Source organism: Arvicanthis niloticus, chromosome 11 (genome assembly GCF_011762505.2).
Source record: "Arvicanthis niloticus isolate mArvNil1 chromosome 11, mArvNil1.pat.X, whole genome shotgun sequence".
NCBI classification, from domain to species: domain Eukaryota; kingdom Metazoa; phylum Chordata; class Mammalia; order Rodentia; family Muridae; genus Arvicanthis; species Arvicanthis niloticus.
The window spans coordinates 70049297-70068750 of record NC_047668.1 but is presented as its reverse complement, the minus strand read 5'-3'; the positions used below and the strand labels follow the sequence as shown (position 1 = coordinate 70068750).

Here is a 19454-nt window from a genome sequence, read left to right as displayed (position 1 = left end):
AGAATTCTTTGTTCTTAAAAGCAGTAAAATTCAATTTACTGAAGACCAGGCTCAGATTTATTTGTAATGCTTGTCTATAAGTTAATCAACCAAACAAGTACTGTCTGTAATGGTTTGGCATTTAATTTAAATTTTCTTTGTTTTCATTTTTTTTTTTTTTTTTTTGGTCCCTACTATGTAAGCAGCTTATAGGAACTAGGTGACAAACCCGGCCTTTTTAGGATTAATATGTTTTATCCAGGCTCTACTGAAGTGTTTCTCGCTGGAATTCGTAAGGCAAAGCTAATGTGAGGTCTGTCCACATGCAGGTTAACTTCATTATCACCAGTCCTGAGTCTAGACGAGAGCGCTGCAGGAAGTCACCATGGAGTCATAGAGACTCAACAAACAGCTCAGAATGAGCAACTTGTGTTGCTCCAAGTCATGCTTTCCTGCTGCCTCTCTCTGTCTTTTTCTGAAAATGTCCAGGGTTCCAGGTTGGCGCTTGGTCTCCTTATTTTTATATAAACAGAAACTACTGGTTGTGAAACTGAAGGTGTAGATGCGGGACCCAGAACATCATTGCTGGGTCTTCAGTTTTCTGTTTTTTTCCGGACAGCATCTCACTATGTAGTTCTGGCTCCTGGAACTTAAAGAGATCCGCCTGCCTCCGCCTTCCAAGTGCTGGAATTAAAGGCGTGGACCTCCATGCCTGGTTTATATCTTCAAATGTTTTAAAGAAGAGAACAATGTACAACAGTTGCAGTGTATTTAGCACTCTTACTGCCCATAGAGGCTTGATTGCCACTGGTGGGTCCTGAGTAGGGAAGTGGAGCAGGAGGGCCAGAGGGCCTGAGTGGTCTCAGGCTGCGATGAGGTAGTGGGAATAGACTCTGGGAGGCAGCTTCAGTGAGACAGTTCATTTTAATGGGGGACAAAGGCTATTTAAACCTTTGCTAGAGTGACTAGGGGCTCTCAGGGTGAGTGTATATCATTAGCCAAGAAATACCTCATTTTCATAAGGAGGAACTCCAGGTGCTGCTGGACATGACTTTATAAGGGGAAATGCAGTTTAACCTGCCTTCCTCCAGCGAGGCAAAGGTGGGGGCACAGGGTAGGGTGCCCTGGGACATGCAGACCTTGGGTTGTGTGGGTATCAATTCTACTCCATCCACCTCTTGCTCTAGGCCTGCTCCCCGGCCCCACAGTGCAGGACACTGTGAAATTCAGAACTCGGTCTCTTTTTTTTCTGTCTCCATACATGTCAGTGTCTTAGATGGTGCTTGTAAAACTCCGTTAATTTGTGCTGTCTAAAAAGTGGTTGAGCAGCTCTGAAAGTGGGAGCACTGCTTCCTACTCTGTGCACAGTGTCTGTGGGCCCCTGACTGAGGACATGTGTGCCCCCTCCCTCTGTAGGGTAAGCAGAACCCAATAAAAAATGCCAGAGGCATGAGAGCCAGTTTCCTTTTGGCATTTATTAAACTTTCCTAAGCTGTTTTATTTATAAGAAGGAATGTAATATCTGTCTCTAAGACTCAATCACATAATGTGTATAAAGCAGCTTGGGCATTTCCTGGATTATGGTAAGTGAGCAATAATTTTAATTCTCTTTGCCCCTCAAAGGTAGAGGTTGTTTGTCTCCTTTATTCTACATAATTTCAGTGTGAAGCTTAATGTGAGGTATGTGAATGTCACATACATGACATTACTTTAGAACTGTGCCCTCATGGGTCAGTTAGGAGTGACTTAAAAAACAATGCATGTGTATAGAATTGTTCAGTGGGTTAAAGAGCTCTGTGTAGGGGTTGAGGAGAAGATTCACTGGCTAGAGTGCAAACCTGAAGACCTGAGTTCATATCCCCAGCACCCATGTACAAAGCCTGTGCCGTTTGCCTGTAACTCCATAATTAGAAGGCTGAGTGAGGCAGGGGCAGCCACTCTAGCTAATCAGTAAGTTCTAGGTTCAGAGAGAGACATGGTCTTAGAAAATGAGGAGATATCTGGAGTCAGCCTCTGGCCTCCACACATACAAGCATATGCATGCACATTTAAATTAAACACACGTGTGCATACATATACAAGTGTAGGCATGCGCACTTACTTAAATACACACACATATGTGCATACACAAAAAAATAACTGCAGAACCACTGTAATGGCAGCAGCAAGAAGAGACAGGTGTGGTAGGTGAGAATGTCTTTAAAGGTCTGTCCCATTGATGAGACTGTTGTTTTTATTAATTGTTTTGTGGCTTATGGAGGTTAAGTTATGGTGAGAATTTGTAACACTTAACTTTAATTAACACTTAAGTTAAGGTGGCAAAAGATATAAGCAAGATTAAATTTATACATAATATGCCCTGTTTTGTTTATCAAACATCTGGTGTGTATGCATATGCTATGTGCTATGTGGTCTTTTAACATAGCCTTGTATTGAATTCCAATATGAGGGTCAACTTAGCTTTTAACATAGCTTAGATATTTTTAATTTTTACAGTGAGTAGCTTTTGAAAAATTTTTTCTTCGAAGGGAAAAAGAATGAGAAAGTGTGAAGTGGAGTAGGAAGAGTCTTAGGAGCCAAAGAAGACTCCTTGAACAGATCTGTGTGAGAGAGACATTCTACAGCAGGAAATGTTCACTGGCTTGAGGACTGGGAGGTGTGAGCGTGCAGGAGGGCCATCCTTCACCCTGCCATGTTAGCAGAGATGAGCTTAGGATGCAGATAGAGGGTCCATAAAGAAGGAAGTGCTGCCTTTGTTCTTAAAAGGACTCTTTGGCAGGGTCAGTTGCTTCCACATGTTAGAAACCCTCAGGGGCAAAATAAGGAGGTGGGGCTAATTCAAAGAGGAACAGATTCTGGGTGTACACAGAAGGAATCTGAGTAGATTATGAGGGCAGGGCAGCTGAGACAGTGAGATTAATAAGGATCTCAGGGTTGTGGGCATGGGATTTTTTTCTTGATAATACTTAGGGTAATGACACAGAAGGTCGTGTGAATTAAGGCTGACTCGGATGTATACAGCATCTCTGTCTGTGAGTGGTAGGCGTGCCTTGGCTGTCTTCTGAAACCTCTGCTAAGGCGATTGAGAGCATCTAAGCACTTCCCATTTTGACCAATTTCTCTCTTTCCTTTCTTAACAAATACTGATCATGTCTTATGGTCTCATCAGTGAGATAGGCCTTTTAACAATATATTGCTATCAGGAAGAGTTCTGTGGAAAAGGGCTATTTTAGACTGGGTCTTCCTAAGGAATTGGTGTCTAGGGGAGAAGTGAAAGGTAAATTGGGAACTGACAACATAAAGCAATTCAGACCAAGGAGGTCTGCAGCACAGAGACCCTAAGTAAGGACAGTGGTCCCTCTTGGTTGTGCCTCTTAGAATAATTCCTGAACAACACAAGCAGTGTGGTATCAGCCTTGGATGTCCATGCTCTGGTGAACAGGTCCTTCCCTGTGCTGGGCTCCTGTCCCTCTTAGCAACGTGTTCTCTACAGACTCCACTTCAGAATATGGCACATTCTGGAATTAACTGTATCACTAAGAACATGCTACCACTTCCCTGGTTCTCTGAGGAAGGTAAAGTCTGTAAAGTGTAGTCTGCACCTTGTCCATTGGTCAGTCACTCGTCCAGCCCCACCCCATCTACAGAACCAAGTATAATTACAGGTCTTATTTTAAAATATGTCAACTATAAAGACTCAATTTGGATACTTACTTGTCTAGTCGTTTTTGTGACCCTTCTGTGCTTTTTTTTCCCATTTGTATAGAACTGGAATTAATGGGCTCTGTAGCTTCCTTAGTACTTCACTGGAGTCAGCCGCTCTTCGTTCCCCGTGTGAAGTTCATTAGAGGCTTCTCTGAGGATTCTAATGATCACATTATTCCACTGTATAAATGAAAGACATTTGATTTGCTTCTCCCTCGGGAAACATTTCCACCCTTTGACTTGAGTTGTCACATTCACTCACATCTTCACGTGCATCTTCAGCTTTTGGACCATTTTCTTTAGATGGTTTCTTGGCAGTGAGTTAATCAAGACAGATGTTTGTATAGATGAGCACCCCCCACCCCCTTTCTGGCTCATTACATTAGAGATTTGAGTAGAAACCAGGTTTCCAAGTTTTAGCCTAGAATTCCTATTTAGAAGTTAGGGTCAAATAAGATGGTATTTCTCTGTAAAGAAAAAACAAAATGTTACTTCATTCCTTTCCAGTTTGAGTACTCCATGTACCTCCCAGTATCGTCATGATTACAGAGCATACGATAAAATGTGTTTCCTGCGATCCACTTTATTTCAAGGCTGTAAATTAAATTCAGGGGGAGATGACATATACAAGCAGGAAGTTAAATAATGCTGTGAGATTTTACATCGCTCTTAAGGATTTCTGTGAAGAGGTCTTTCATTTGACTTCATCCTGAGCCATCTAGTGGTCAGTTGTCACTCACTGCTTGGCCATGGGTCAAGAGCTGCAAAGCTCAGGTACAGATGAGCGAGCGACCGCTCATCTTAATTCTCACCGCTTTCCCCGGAACTCAAACCTGTGTCACCAGCTAGACAGTGAGACTACAGCTGGGACTCTGTCATGCTTAAGTGACAGTCAGGTACGTCTTCACATGAACCTCATAAACAACTCTGAGAAACAGGGCAAAGAAATTGAGGTTCAGACTGTAGGTTGTAGAGTCAGGGTGTGGCAGCCATGAATGAAGTTTGCAGTCAGGACAGTTCCCATTTCTAGTGCCTTCTTCAACAGGCCCCTATCTCCATGCCTTTTAGACGCCACACCCCAACTTTGAATTTTCAAAACAACCTTCTCTTACTTTGTTTTCCCCTCCTCATCTCGTTTCCTTCATTTTATATTGAATCCGAGGTCAGTGTACTGTCTTGTGCAGGGAGAGACTCTCATTTAGATGGCACAGGGTTAACACTAGAACGTTGGAGTCTAGTGCTGTTCTTGTTACTTTTTGTTCTTTACTTGATGAATATAAAATTTATATTGCCTTCTTTATTAAGGTCAGAGTTCGATTCTGTTTGCATCGTGCTCAGAAGGCTAGTGTTGTGTCTAGCTTTCAGATAGATGTCTGTTCCCGGACGTGTAGTTGGGAGTTCCCTTTAGTATTGTCTTCCGTTGCCCTGATGAAGAGGCCCGCTGCTGTCGATAGTAGACTGTTCATCTGACTCGCTCAGCAGCAGTCTCCTCTTTATATACCTGATCTTTAAATGCATATCTGAAGGTTCTAGAGAAAGGGACACAGGGTAGAAGGCTCACTGAGTGCCACTGTGTCACTGTCCTCTTGTGTCTAGCCTAACTGGAGGGATACATAGTTGAAGTGGCTTCTGGGGAGCCCGGTGCACATAGTTCTGCTCTCTATCACACTAGCTAATGGAGCGTGTTTGATTGACATCGGGGTTTTTTTTTTTTTTTTCCAGTGTTCCATTAGTATTGGCAAGAAAAACCAAAGCAAGTAAAAATTTACTGTTTCAGTCAAATTTAAATTTATATGAAGGTTGAAACACAGGGAAATTTTCATGTTCTTTCACTTGAAAATTATTTTATATTTATCTTTATTAACATGCATAGATGTTTATTATGCCCAAAAAGTAATGGAATGAAGTTATTGAGTAATGAAAATATTTTGTTTAACTTTCTGCTTATGCAGTGGAGCTGAGTATTGCATTAGAACTGCAGAAAGCTGCACTCTACAATGCAGTAACTTGGGTAGAAACAAACATGGCAGTCTTTCTATCAGACTAACTATTTACCCTTGCCATCCATTAAATAAATCATATGTAAGGAAAATCAGAAAGAACTAGAAGTTACCTGTTACTTTACTGTGCATTAGCTAGCCTTTGGTGTTATGTTGAATATTCCAGTTAGGATTCAGTTATATCATCCTGTGTTTCTATTGCATTTTTTATTGCTGCTTTCAACTGCAGTATTTAACATTCAGTAAGATGCTCAGAGGTAAGCCAGAAGCATTGCCGTCCAGCAGCCTAGGAGATTTAGTTAATCTGACCTAGATGTTCTTTTGATGATTGAGTTTTATATATGAAAACAGTTCTCAATTTCAAAATGAAACATGGGGGAGATGGAGTGTATAAGTCCGCTGTCCTGCCAGCAGCAGGGATTAATCAGCCCGAACAGGAAGAGTTATCGTGAGTTGTGCTGCTCAGATCCTGTGGATTTGGGTCTGTAATAACGTTGGAGGTTGTAAGTGAATGTAGCTCTTGCATTTTGCCATGTTCTAAAGAGGATTGTTTGTTCTTGTCCAAGGGCTTTCTGTGTACATTGATGTTAATTTCATACCCACTGTGATGTATAGTGTAGATAGGAGGGAATCCTTGGATACAGACTACATGTGGAGGTTAACATTTGAAAGTACGTTTTAAGATAAGGTCAGCTTACTCTGTTCGATTTTATCCTAGAGTCTAGATACTTACATGGTTAAAATGAATGCTCACAACTTAAACTCTGCAGTTTTCTGTCCTGTTCCCCCAGCTGCAAGCTAATACTTTGTTCACTAACATTGTGCAGCGTGTTCGTTTTTGACTAGAATCTCTGGGCTGCAGAGTATAGGGGTGCACTCCTGTAGTCCAGCTCCTGTACAGTACAGACAAGGTCGGAGGACCAACTGAGCCTGGGAGTTGGAGGTCAGCCAGAGCAACATAGCAATACTCCATCTCTGAAAATACCGACTTCCTGGGCTTCATAAATAGGCTCTGCCCTCTGGGACACCCGGCCTCAGCAGCAGCAGTGGAGAGAGGGCAGGCACAGGCATCCTCTGCGTTGGCATGCAGCCAGGGCAGATGAGTATGTAGTTGTCTTATCGTGGTGCTGTGATTGAAATGTAGCGTTCCATGGTGAAACCCTCTTACAGATGACGCAAATGCTACCATTACAGGTACAAATCCTTGGAATTATGTTGAAATGGTTTGTCTTATTCCAGTATCCAACATTGTGAAGCAAGTAATTGAAGCCAGAGTTATTGGCTAAACCTTCAGAATTCCTAATTGAGCATATAACTAACATGCACCTCAATTATTAAAATAAAACAAGACTAAACTAATGTTAAGTATTTAGCTAATTTTAAATACTAGGCAACACATCCACTGGTTGGTAGAGTACTTTTATCAAAGTATGTTTCTTCTAAAATTGAAAGCTACTGCTTTTTATTAAAATTAACATTTGCTTATGATTCTACTTGGCAAATTAGTAAGTTGTATGTACTGAGTCTGTTGGGATGTTGAGTGAGTGGAAGGAGAGTCACTTGGTCATGTGTTGTTGGGGGAAGCATCGTGTGCACATATGAGTTTATAGATTCTTGGGTTGATTTAGTTATTCTTCCTGAACTAAATAAAATGCAGCAATTTTATTATTTAAAGATTTTTAGAATGACATGTAAGGTCCTGTGTTTAATTTCCAATACTAAAACAAAAAAACCAACCAAACAAAAGACCATAAAACAGAAAGATTATTGAATGAATATTGAACCTGGAAGCAACATCTTGGGATAATCTAATCTAAGTCTTCCAGAGAAGTGTTAAATATGAATTCTGCTGGTGCTTGGGTCTAACCTCATTAAATGTCTGTGATAACTGTGGGGGTCACATTTTAAGGTTTTTTGGCTTTTTGTTTTTTAGCACATGTGTGTGGCAGCGATTGCATTGGAGGGAATATAGTCTTCGGGGGAGAATTGAGCTGAGTCTTATGTGTTGTGTGGTGGTTCTGTTTTATAGACTCCAGGAATCAGAGCTCGGCCTTCAAGACTGCAGTGGTTTTGTGATAGATGCATTGCCAGTAATCAGGTTGGTATTTGATTTCTGATGTCTGAAGCGCCTAACACTTGGAACATGTGTCATAAGCATTGGGGAGTTTACAAGAGGGCCTTGTAGACGCTGTTCTCTCAGTGCTTCTCCAAATAAATGCCAGCCTGCTTTATGGCCCTGGGGTACATTAGAAGTCCTAAGAGTGTCATTCTGGGCCCTGGAGGTTTTCGCCTGCCCTTCCTCTACTGGTGTGAACAAGCTGGCCGTGAGTGTATTGTGTGGCGAGTGTGTGGCGTGTGGTGTCAGGAGGAGTGCCTTCTCTCAGCTCACTCCTTGTGTTCACAGCGTGCAGAGGCAAAGTCCAGGGACAAGGTTGTCTCACCTGTGTGCTCCGGGCTATTCTGCCTCAGAATCTGTGTCCCCAAGGTGTTCTTGGAAGATTCTTGTCATCACTTAATCGCTCACGCTGTGGGTGCTTTGCTTTGTAAAGTCCTGTTACTGTAGTAAAATATTCACGGCATAATGATTTGGTGTTTTAACTACTTGTGCGTGTGCAGCTCCGTGAGCTAAGTAGGCCCACCCTGCTGTAAAATACACTTCTTACACAGTGTAACCAGTCTGTTCATCTTTTTAAGGTTGAAACTCTTGAAAAGTTAGTAGAGCTGACCGAGAAGCTGTTTGAGTGCGACAGAGACCAGATGTACTACAACTTACTGAAACTATACAGTAAGTGATGTGCTCCACCTGTTTGCACTCCCGTCTAGAGAGGCCACAGCAGGGAAGGAGTGCAGGGCTTGGAAGAAGTCTAGGGATTGTCAGATGTGGGGTCTTTAACAGAGGCCAAAGGGACGACTAGCTGAGCCTTCTGTGGGGCATTACACTGTATCATTAGCTGCTGTGTGATGTCTACAAAGATGACATCCTTACAGCAGTCATGAGAGGTGAACTGGTCTGTGCTCGACATGTGCTTACCATGCTTCTGGAGCCCGCGCCTGCATGTGACACCTATGTTACAGATCTGCTGTACTCATCCATGCCTACCAAGCCTAAGACCTCTGTGCACCCTGGCACGTTCTACATGTGTGAGCAAGGGATGGGACAGACACTGGGATTGGGAAGTCTGTATGAAAAGCAAGATGTCTTTTTGATAATTTTTAATTCTTGAAAATGAGGACATTCTAACAAAATGTAACATGCCTTGATGCTGTCTGGCCATGTGGAAAACTAAGTAGAGCTCAGGGTTAAGTGGTGTCTCAAATGTGAGTCCAATCAGTTCATAAAACAATTGTTCTTCTCTTTAGGGTGTCATGAACTATGTAGGAAGCGTTGGTTCACACTGTGGTGTTCTGCACTGGGCCTGAGAGACCAGACTAAAATGAAGTTACTCAGACTGATGGTCCATACTACCAAACCACTTGATTCCTTCTTTTCCCTCTACAAAGATCACACGCACACACGCACACACACACACACGGAGAGGGGGATGGGAAGTGGGCCTGTTGTGTGAGGCTGTCCTTTGCTTCAACCTTCATGACGAAGGTTCGAGATGCCTGCTCTGAGCAGCTTTGTTTTCTTTGGTGGGTGTGTATGTGTGTGGTTCTTTTCTGTCTGTAAGCCAACCTGCACTCACGTTTAACACCCACAAAAATGTTTTCTAAGTCTTTTAAGCCGACCCAGAAAGAAGAACTCAGAGCCACAAAACTTAATAGGATCTTTTAAGAAGCTTTTTCTTTTCTCTTCTGTTTTGTGTACATCCTGAAGTAGTTTCCTCGGTCTCACCTATAGTGGCTAATTATAACATACTCACAGTTGGATCGTGTAGGCACATGTGCAAAAACCTGTGTAAAAACTATTGTTTAATATGAGCATGTTACATTTTTTTATTCAGGTACATATTACATATTTTTCTCCATTTTAATCATCTATAAGTACTAAAAACTGGTTGGCTGTCTTAGATTTTTTTTTTTAATTTTTAAAGATTTTATTTTATGCATATGAGTTCACTGTAGCTGTCTTCAGACACACCAGAAGAAGGCATCCAATCCCATTACAGATGGTCTGAGCCACCATGTGGTTGCTAGGAATTGAACTCAGGACCTCAGGAAGAAGAGTCAGTGCTCTTAACTGCTGAGCCATCTCTCCAGCCCTTAAAATTTATTTTACTGATCTCGTTTCTGTGAATAGATTCTAGTTTTCTACCCCTTAATTTTCACTTGACTGAGTTCCTCGTGCTGGGGATTTCATTCTTACAAGCAAATGATGCTGAGGCCTGTTTATACAGCTGATGCACGTACATGTTCTTGTGAGAGGGCGTAGCCAGTGACGGTTGGTTCCCTCTTGCTTTATAGTTAGAGATGGCTCTGTCTCCATGTGTCTTGTCACATCATCACATAGTGAATAAATATGATAATGACTCTCTCTTTGGAACATGTTTCAGTGGAAGCTTCCTTAATGTCAGTATTGGCACCAAATCAGATACTTTCTGACTTGAGTTTGTATGTGATGGGTTTTTTTTTTTTGGGGGGGGGGGTGTTTGTTTTGGTTTTTTTGGTTGTTTTTTTTGTTTTGTTTTTTTGGTTTTTTGTTTTTTTTTTTTTTTTTGCTTGGTTTTTTTGGGACAGGGTTTCTCTATGTAGCCCTGGCTGTCCTGGAACTCACTCTGTAGACCAGGCTGGCCTCGAACTCAGAAATCCGCCTGCCTCTGCCTCCCAAGTGCTGGGATTAAAGGTGTGCGCCACCACCGCCCGGCATTTTTCTTTTTTCTTTTGCTATTATATTCAAACAAGTTTCACTGTATAACCTTGGCTTCCCTGGAACTCCAGAGTGGCCTTTGACAGCTCTGCCTCTTGAGTACTGGGATCAGAGACTTGCACCAACCAAGCCCAGCCTCACTGCCTTCATATATATAAAAAAGTAGACATTTATTTATCCTTTGTGCTAAAACACAACCACCTTTGATTTATTATTTTGCATTAAAAATGCCTCGATGGTAGCTTTTTAAAATTTTACAGCCCTAATGTTTTAGTCTACTTCAAGTTATTTATGTTTTTTTCTTCCAGTGCATATAGGTATATTTTATGCTGTGTGGCCTTTATCTCTACCATTATTATACTAGTAAAGTGGGTATGTTCTAAACACTAAGAATTCACACAGTGTAATAGTTTGCTGGTTGAGTGTGAAACTGTCACAGTGTGTTCCATGTGTAGAACCCCCTGCTCAGAGCTGTCTGTGGAAGCTGTCACTTACTGCATTGTGGTTTGATTGTTTTGAATTCTACATTGAGTATCCTGTAGTCTGTGACTTTTTTTTTTAAGCTAATTATATGAAACAATTAGTAAAGTTTTGGTGTTCTTGAAACCTCCAAAATTGGTGACTTTTTTTCTTAATGAATTTATGGGTTTTAAAAACTGTTTTGCTTTAGTTATTTTTGATATTCAAATTATCCAATCTTTGGCCAGCAGGAGCCTCTTCCTTTTAGCTTGTGTGCCATCTGACATACCCAGGGTTCAGGCTGATGGGACATGATTCCTGCCCTAGACCTAAGGTCTCCATTTGATGAAGAGTGGCCCTTAGATAACAGGAACTGCAGGTTGAGGATTTGGAAGTAGCTCGGTTCTGTCAGCAGTACTGGAACCGTTGTTGGCCTTAGAGGTAAAACCCAGGACTAGAGTTCTTCGTCTCCTAGTTTGGTGCCTTAGAAACACCCAGGCCCCCAGGAATGTGGCCCCACAGTTTCATCTGTTCTTAGAAAGTTCTGGAAGAACAGCAAGCCCTGTCAGTCTGGCATCTTTCCAGCACAACAACCTCCTCCCATTTTTATTTTGTTATTGTTTTTGTCTTTTGAGGCAGAGTCTGCCTGCGTAACCCAACCTGTCCTAGAACTCACTCTGTAGACCAGTCTGGCCTTACACTCAGAGATCTGCCTGCCTCTGCCTTCCAGGCACTGGGATTAAAGGTGTGCACCATCTGCTCAGGGTCCAGCTAAGACATTTTGCCTTTCTAACAAGGATAAAGTTACCTTCTAATGGCTCTTAGTCTTTAGAGAATATAGCTGTAAATCGTCCACTCAGCTTTTCCCTATTGCTTAGAGTATGTGTGTGGGCTTTAAAGTGAGCTGTGGCTCCAAGGACACTGTACTGTCCCCTTGGGGCCTGGAAGCTATCCTTGTGTTGCCCAATGTGCAGGTGACCTCACCACACAAGAACTGCTTCAGGTGTTTTACCCTGAGGGTAAACTGGAGGCCCCCAAGTCCCACAGACCTCCTCGGTAAGCAGGGAAAGCCTCTCCCAATATTAGGAGAGTGAGTCCCAGGACCACTGCGTCCCCACTTCCCTACAGGGATGCAAGGAAGAGGTCCAAGTGCAGGCTAGCCACACGGGGACTCACACAGAGGCTCTGCAATCAGCTGGACCCATTCTCAAATCCCACCTCTGACACCTGCAGGCTGGGGAACCTCAGGCAGGTCACATACCCTCTCAGAGCTCAGTGGCCTTGTCTATAAAATGGGCACAGTGATCATGCCCACCAGCTGTGAGATGTAGCCTGGATTTTCACATTGGGTAATTTTTCAGTTACTTTAAGGACATCCTTTTTATCAACATGGTTTTCAAAGCTTTGGATAAAAGCTTGGGGGTAGTTTGTTACTGGTTTTGCTTTTGTTTAGTTTGTTTGGCAGAGAAAGTGGCTCATAATTAGAAAGATAAACAGAGAAGTCTCCTCGCCTCTGGGCTACAGTCACTAATGTTCCCTCTCCCTAACAACAGTGTTGGGAATAGTGCGTATTTAAACATGAAGTAAGAGTGTCCTCAGCCTTGACCAGCTCTGCTGGGCACCCTCACTGAGTCTTCACTGATCACACTCTGTAGAGATAAGCGGTGACTGGCAGAGAGCGGATGCTGTCTGGAATAAAATGCAAGAAGAGAACATTGTCCCTCGAGAGCGGACACTGCGGCTCTTAGCTGAGATCCTGAAAACGAGCAACCAGGAAGTTCCTTTTGACGTTCCCAAGGTAACTTGTCATTAGCAGAAGCCTAACGGACTTTTCTAGGACCTAGCTTAACTCAGCTTTATACTGTAGAGGTTGCTGGGTTTAACAATTTTTGTTGAACTGAGTAATTTTGTTTTAAAGTTGTGGTTTGGAGATGACAGGCCTTCCCTGAGTTCATCCTCACCCTCAGCAGGAGACGCTGCCATTACTGAGAAGGTGTTGCTGTCTAACTGCAGAGTCAAGAAGAATAAAGGTGAGCACTCACAGGGCCGCGGGCAGGTGGTCGGACGGACAGGAGCGGCCACGCACATTTATACAGTTTATTAACATAATACAGGTGATACTAAGTAATGTGTTAAGTAAGATTATGATGTTATAATTTATAAGCCAGTGTGCTTACATTTGAGATGTGTGTATGTATTTAAGGATTAACACAGGAACAAAGGAATGCCATGTGGTCAGATGTTAAGAGTAATTGTTAGATCTTGGGCTGTGGTGGCCTCTGCCTTTAATCCTAGCACAAGGGAGGCAGAGGCGGGCAGATCCATTTGAGTTCAAGGCCAGCCTGATCTACTGAGTGAATTCTAGAACAGCCAGGGTCACACAGAGAAACTCTGTTTCAAAAAAGTAAAAGTCAGGCAAGTGTGCTAAGACTGAATGAGTATATACCCCACTTATCTCAGAATCAAGAACAGAAGGAGTGGGACCACTCCCTGCCTGCCTCTCTCTGCTCTGAAACACATAAACACGCCACGCCACTGGGCAGACCAAGGCAATCAGTCTGGTAACATAAAAACCTGGAGTTTTCCATGCTAATGAGGTATGTAGGTGCTCCGGAGGGGATGCCCAGAGGGAAAGTGCAGACCTGGGACCTCCATTCCCAACTCCTACCAGTGCCTAGGCACACAGGAGACTAGGAACCACAGCTGTGTCCTGTCTCCCCTGGGTTGTGCAGTGGCACTCTGGGCATCCTAGCAGCTAGGCAAACACAACCCAGCAGGAATTGTTAGGTACAGTTATGCATTTGAGTGGCTGAGTTTATGATAATGCTCTTGGTTGGTTGGTATCTCTTTTTTAAATAGGGTCTCACTATATAGCCCAGGCTGGCCTCAGATTCAACCACTCTCCCCCCTCCATCCCCTCCCCCCAGCTCAGGGCAAGTCCTAGGATTACAGATCTGCACCATTATGCCTAGCTCATGTACTACCTTCTTAAAAGGTTTTAATTAAATGAAAACATTTAACTCGGTGATTAAGTGTTATACAGTTATTCAGCTCATTGTTTTAGCTTAATAAATATTGATTTTGTATGTCTCAATTTTCAAGCACTTAGCAAAATGTAAATGCTTTGACAACTCAGTGCTTATGGTAGTAGTATTTGTTGGATAGCTGTGGTTAATGGCTTTGTAACAGAAGTGGTCACATAAGGGTCCATAGATAATAGTAAATGCAGCTTCTGTGGTATCAGAAAATAACCAATAATATTTCCTACTTTTGTTTTATTTCTAATGTTCAAATAGTACAGAGCACTCATTCAACAACAAACTATGTGCCCTGAAGGGACAATAAAAACGTGCTCATGAAACATCCTCAGTTAGGTGCAGAGTCACACGCCCACTGCTGGCGATGGCCTGAAAGCAGGGCAGGCCTGGTGGAGACACTGGTGAGCTGAGGCTATGAGAGGGAGGAGACAGGAAGACTAGGGCTGTGGTTCAAGTACATGATATATGAAAGAGTAAGGGGGGCGCTTTCGATGATAAATACAGGGGCTTGTCGGTATCTGTCAGCATAGCCGTTAACTGATACAACTCTCTCTTTAGTGTCTTGTGTTTTTCTAACTTGTATTAGTGCCTGGTTCATGTAGGCATTAACAAACATCTGATACACGGCAGTTACTCATGTGATCACTAAACGGGATTGTGCTTTAGAAAGCTTATCTAACATCCGATTAGCATGCATGAGTATTACATTCATTCACAAACAATCGCAACTAAGGTACAACTAATAGAAATATTCCCATACCTTATCTTTTTCCCTCCAATTTAATTTCCAGTTTTAAGTGCAATTTAGACATTGCCACTTGAGTGTTATTGAGGGGATAATACAAATTTCCCTAACGTATACACATAATCACAGCTATTTCTGCCTGTTCAGACGTTTCTAGAGTGTTCTTGTGGTCATTAACATTTTGTGTGTACCTCTTTCATACTTCGCCTTTCTTTCCAGCTGAGTTATATTCATAGAGGGCTGTCTGTGGTAGATGGCTCTTACTTATCTCTGTTGTGATGTGTTTACACACACATGTGGATTGTAGTTCCAGTTGGCTCTTTATACGCAAGCAGTTTTATTTCAGAAAAGTAAGTGACTGAAAAGTGTAGGTACTTCTCTTTTGGAAACATCCTTTCATTCACTGACAGTTATTGTGAACAAGTGAAATAAAACTGTTAATCAGTCAAACAAATGTTGCCTAGTTTACTTGTTAGGTATCTGTATATTTGAAAATTGTATGTTTTTGTATAAGTCCTGTCGTAGCCAAATAATTTGATCTTCTAATTTTAGAATTATAGGCTATATTCACTTTAATGCTATTGTGTTGAAATGTTAACCGTTGTAACCACCCACTTATAGATTAAAGATAGCTTGAAAGTGAATCTTTTGCGCCCCTCAATCTAAATTATACCTCTGGTTTATTTGGACTTTAACACATATTTTCCAATTTATTTTGCAATCTTTTGAATTCAGAAGAGCTGATTTTCATTTTTGTTGGGAAGAACATAATTTATTGACCGAAAGCAAGTATAAAAAATAATTTGGAAAAGAAACCCTTTCAGACACTGGTCTTTTCCATGGTTTGTCTTGGAAATTTGAAGAATGCTGGCGAGGTCAGGGGATAAATATTTTGAGATTTTTTTTTTTTATTTTGCTAGTTCAAAATAATATGGTCTGCCTTTTTTATTTTTTTTCCTCTCTTATAGATGCATATAATATCTTCCTTAAAGCCGAAAAGCAAAACATTGTATTTAGCAGTGAAACTTATAGCACCTTGATAGGCTTGCTGCTGAATAAGGACGACTTTACACAAGCAATGCACGTGAAAGATTTGTGAGTATCTGTTCATCCCTGAAAACCTCACTTTAAAGGAATACTAGCTGAGGTGTCTCAGCTGCCCAGAAAAGTAACATTAAAAATTGCTTAATTTTTGAATGGTTTGTTTAAAGCAGGTTTCACTGTTTTCCAGGCTGGCCTCAAAGTTGTAGCCATCCTCTGCCTCTTGAGTGCTGGGACAGCAGGCATGTTTGCCACCATGCCTGGTCCATGTATATGTTTTGACACCAACAGTCACATTCAAACCCTCAACTTATTTAGTGTACTCTGTCTGACTTGTGCATTTTTTAGTTGTGAGTTGAATAATCTACCCCTAGACCTTATATACACCTCAGTTAATGCCGTAAACATTTTTAAAATGGTGTCCTGTTAGCTCTAACTCCCGCAGTATAGGTAGGATGTGGATTAACTTACTGTTTCAGAACATCATGGTAGAGCTTTGTCTTCTTCTCTGTAACCACAGGTGATCTGAGATGAGTGTCTGGAAAGACAGCGAGGCAGAAAACAGAATAGAATTCCATGTTGAGGAACACAAGAGGAAACTTTAACTGTTAAGAAAGAAAAATGTAAAAAGTCAAAAGCTATTTAATCCTGGGAGTTGGGCACAAGTCCTCTAAAGATTTCCCCAAAGCAAAATGTAATGGTCTTCATCTTGGGCCTGTGGAGGTGACTCAGTGGGTCAAGTCCTTGCTGAGCAAGCATGAGGATGAGGGTTCAGATCCCCAGAATTCACATTAAGGCTCGGCCAGCTGGCCAGATATACGAGCTGTAACTGATGGACTTGAAGTTCAACAAGAGACCCAGTAAGTGAGCTGCAGAGCAGTTGAGGAAGACACCAGATGCCAACCCTGGTTTTACTCATGCATGCACACTCATGCATATCTGTATGCATATGAGATACACACTCATGCATACCACATCACACTCAGAACTCCTTGACTGGGCATGTGCTTACTGAGCCCTACCTGCACCGCCTGAGCCATCTTCCTGGAGCCTGCTGCTAAGGTTCTGACTCAGTGACCCAGGCTTGTGCATTTTACAAAGAGCCCAGATAACAAATAAACCATGAGCCTTGGACTCTTTGATCGCATTCCCTCATGGCCACTTGAACTATAATATCTATCTTGTGTGTTTCATGACACCCTGCTTCCTAGGGTGTTCAGTGCCATGCATACCTCTCAAAGAAGGCTACTGACAGCATAGTTTCAAACTGTAGGTGCCACTATTTAGTGGGTCAGAAGAAACTATTTTTTAAATGAAATAGCCTCAAAAATACCAAAGCACTTCAAGTAATTAAAGGCCCTGTCGTGGAATATTGATTTCCATTGAGTGTTTGTATATGGGTTTGCTCAGGTATCACTACTGTAAGACATTCCTGGAGTTCTGCTGCTGGTCTTGAGACAGAGCTGACCTGAGTGGTTAGAAGCATAGCTCTTTTATTCTCCTTTCACCACAGCCTGAAAAATACAGGCTTATATTCTTTCTTTCCTTTCTACAATATGATTGACATATTAAAAGATACATATTTAATGTATACATCTCATTAACTTTGGGGATAAGTGTATACCAGTGAAACCACCACCAGCACCAAGGCCGTAAACATATCCATCACCACCCGGAGTTTCCTCCCACCCTCTTTATCGTCAGCGTTGCTACCATTGTTGGGTTCTGAGTATGTGTAATTACGTTGATGGTGTATCCTCTCAGCAGCAGCATTAACTGTAGGCACAGCTGGGGAGGACTCGAGAGCTCACCTGCCTCTCTGGTATTCCACAGGCTTCATCTCCACAGTTCCTCTCTTCCCTGGCAACCTCCATCTGCTCTCTGCCTCTCAGTTGGGTTTTAGACTCCACAGATAGATAAGACTCCCTGTACACTTCACAGTGCTTACATTCCAGCTGTGATATCCTATAAGGATTATTCTATAGCTGCTTTCCCCATGTAGCTATGTGGACCCCAGAGAATCCAAAATCAAAGCCTTCAACAGGGGATTGGTTATATGGCATTGTACTGGCAGGCTTATGCGTCACCTTGACACAAGCTAGAATCCTCAGAGAAGAAGGCACCTCAGTTGAGGAAATGCCTCCATGAGATCCAGCTCTAAGGCATTTTCTCAGTGATTAGTGGGGCCAAGCCCAGCCCATAGTGGGTGGTGTCATCCCTGGGCTGGTGGTCCTGGGTTCTATAAGAACGCAGGCTGAGCAAGCCAATAAACAGCACCCCTCCATGGCCTCTGCATCAGCTCCTGCCTCCAGGTTCCTGTCCTGCTTGAGTTCCTGCTCTGACTTCCTTCAGTGATGAACAGTGATGTGAAAGTATAATCCAAATAAACCGTTTTCTCCTCAACTTTTTGGTTATGGGGTTTCATTGCAGCTATAGAAACCCACAACAGGCTTTACTTTGAGCCATTAGAATGGTTCTCATTATTATTTCAGTATTATGTAACTTGAAGCCTGTGTTGGGTACATTTCTCAAAAAGGTCCAGGTAGTGGCCCATATCTTTAATCCTAGTATTCAGAAGGCAAAGCAAGTGGATCTCTCGAGTTCAAGGCCAGCTTGGTTTACACAGTAAGTTCCAGGGCAGTTTCTGGACTGGGACTATTTGAATTATCCAACTAATTGTGTTATTGAAAGTATGTCATGTTAACTTCTTTGGATTCATTCCTGGCTCTGTCTCCTCCTCTCAGTTCTATATCAGTATCAGTGAAGAATTCTTCTTGGTTGTGCGAGCAAGGTAGCTCATTCAGTGGGTAAAGGCACTAGCCACCACGGCTGACAGCCCGAGCTTGGAAGGAAAGAACTGACTCCAGCAAGATGTCCTTTGACCTCCTTATATTGTATGTGCCCACATACGTGCTCATACACGCACACGCACACGCACACACACACCACAACACACACACACGTGTATAAAAATCATATCTCAAAAGCCATGATTGGTGTGTAGAAGCTACTTGACTTTATTCTGGTGACCACCATGTGGGCTCCAGTAGCCTGTGACAGTCTATTTCTCTGGTGTCCCTGCTCTCTAGCCAGGACACTGACATCAGCCATCCTGAGTCTCTGAAAACAAACAGTAAGTGGTTTTCTTAGGGAGCCGAGTCTTCCTTGCCTCCCTGCCTCCCTGCCTCCCTGCCTTCTTTCTGCCTGGAAATGGTGTTAAGTCTGTCCCTGACTGTTTTCACAGGGCTGACCAGCTTTGTTTTTTTATTCAAGATGACATAAATTAGAAGCATTGACATACGTTTTACATGTGTATTATGCAAGCACAAGCTATAGTCCATTTATTGCTCTGAAAATAATGGAAGTTTCCTTAAAACACAGTCTTTCTTAGTTAAAAAAAGATTACTATTTGTAGCTAAAGGTAAGAAGTAAGATGTAAACCCTTTTTTCTCCATAATTTTTTCTTTATTTTGACAGTTCCAAAAATGAAAGTCTGGAATTGTATGCCACCCACTTCAGTAGCCACCAGCCTGGGTGTGACTTTAAATTGTGTAAAATGAAATAAAATAATTAAATTATATATTTCCCATGACTAATGGCTAACCCCATTGGACAGCACAAAAAGGATCTTCCCTTTATCACAGAAAGTTCATGTTGGTAACTAAAAAATAAAACTA

At 42.2% G+C, this 19454-nt stretch overlaps 1 protein-coding gene across 2 annotated transcripts in view; it reads left to right on the top strand.

Annotated features, from left to right (window-relative positions):
- The window catches only part of Lrpprc (leucine rich pentatricopeptide repeat containing), an 84946-nt gene that overhangs the window by 52311 nt on the left and 13181 nt on the right, over positions 1-19454 (top strand). For both annotated transcript variants that reach the window (XM_076942394.1, XM_034514165.2), the window contains exons 27-31: positions 7714-7782; positions 8379-8469; positions 12609-12751; positions 12872-12983; positions 15705-15831. In XM_076942394.1, coding sequence (XP_076798509.1) covers positions 7714-7782; positions 8379-8469; positions 12609-12751; positions 12872-12983; positions 15705-15831 — 542 coding nt within the window. The remainder of the gene's footprint in view (positions 1-7713; positions 7783-8378; positions 8470-12608; positions 12752-12871; positions 12984-15704; positions 15832-19454) is intronic.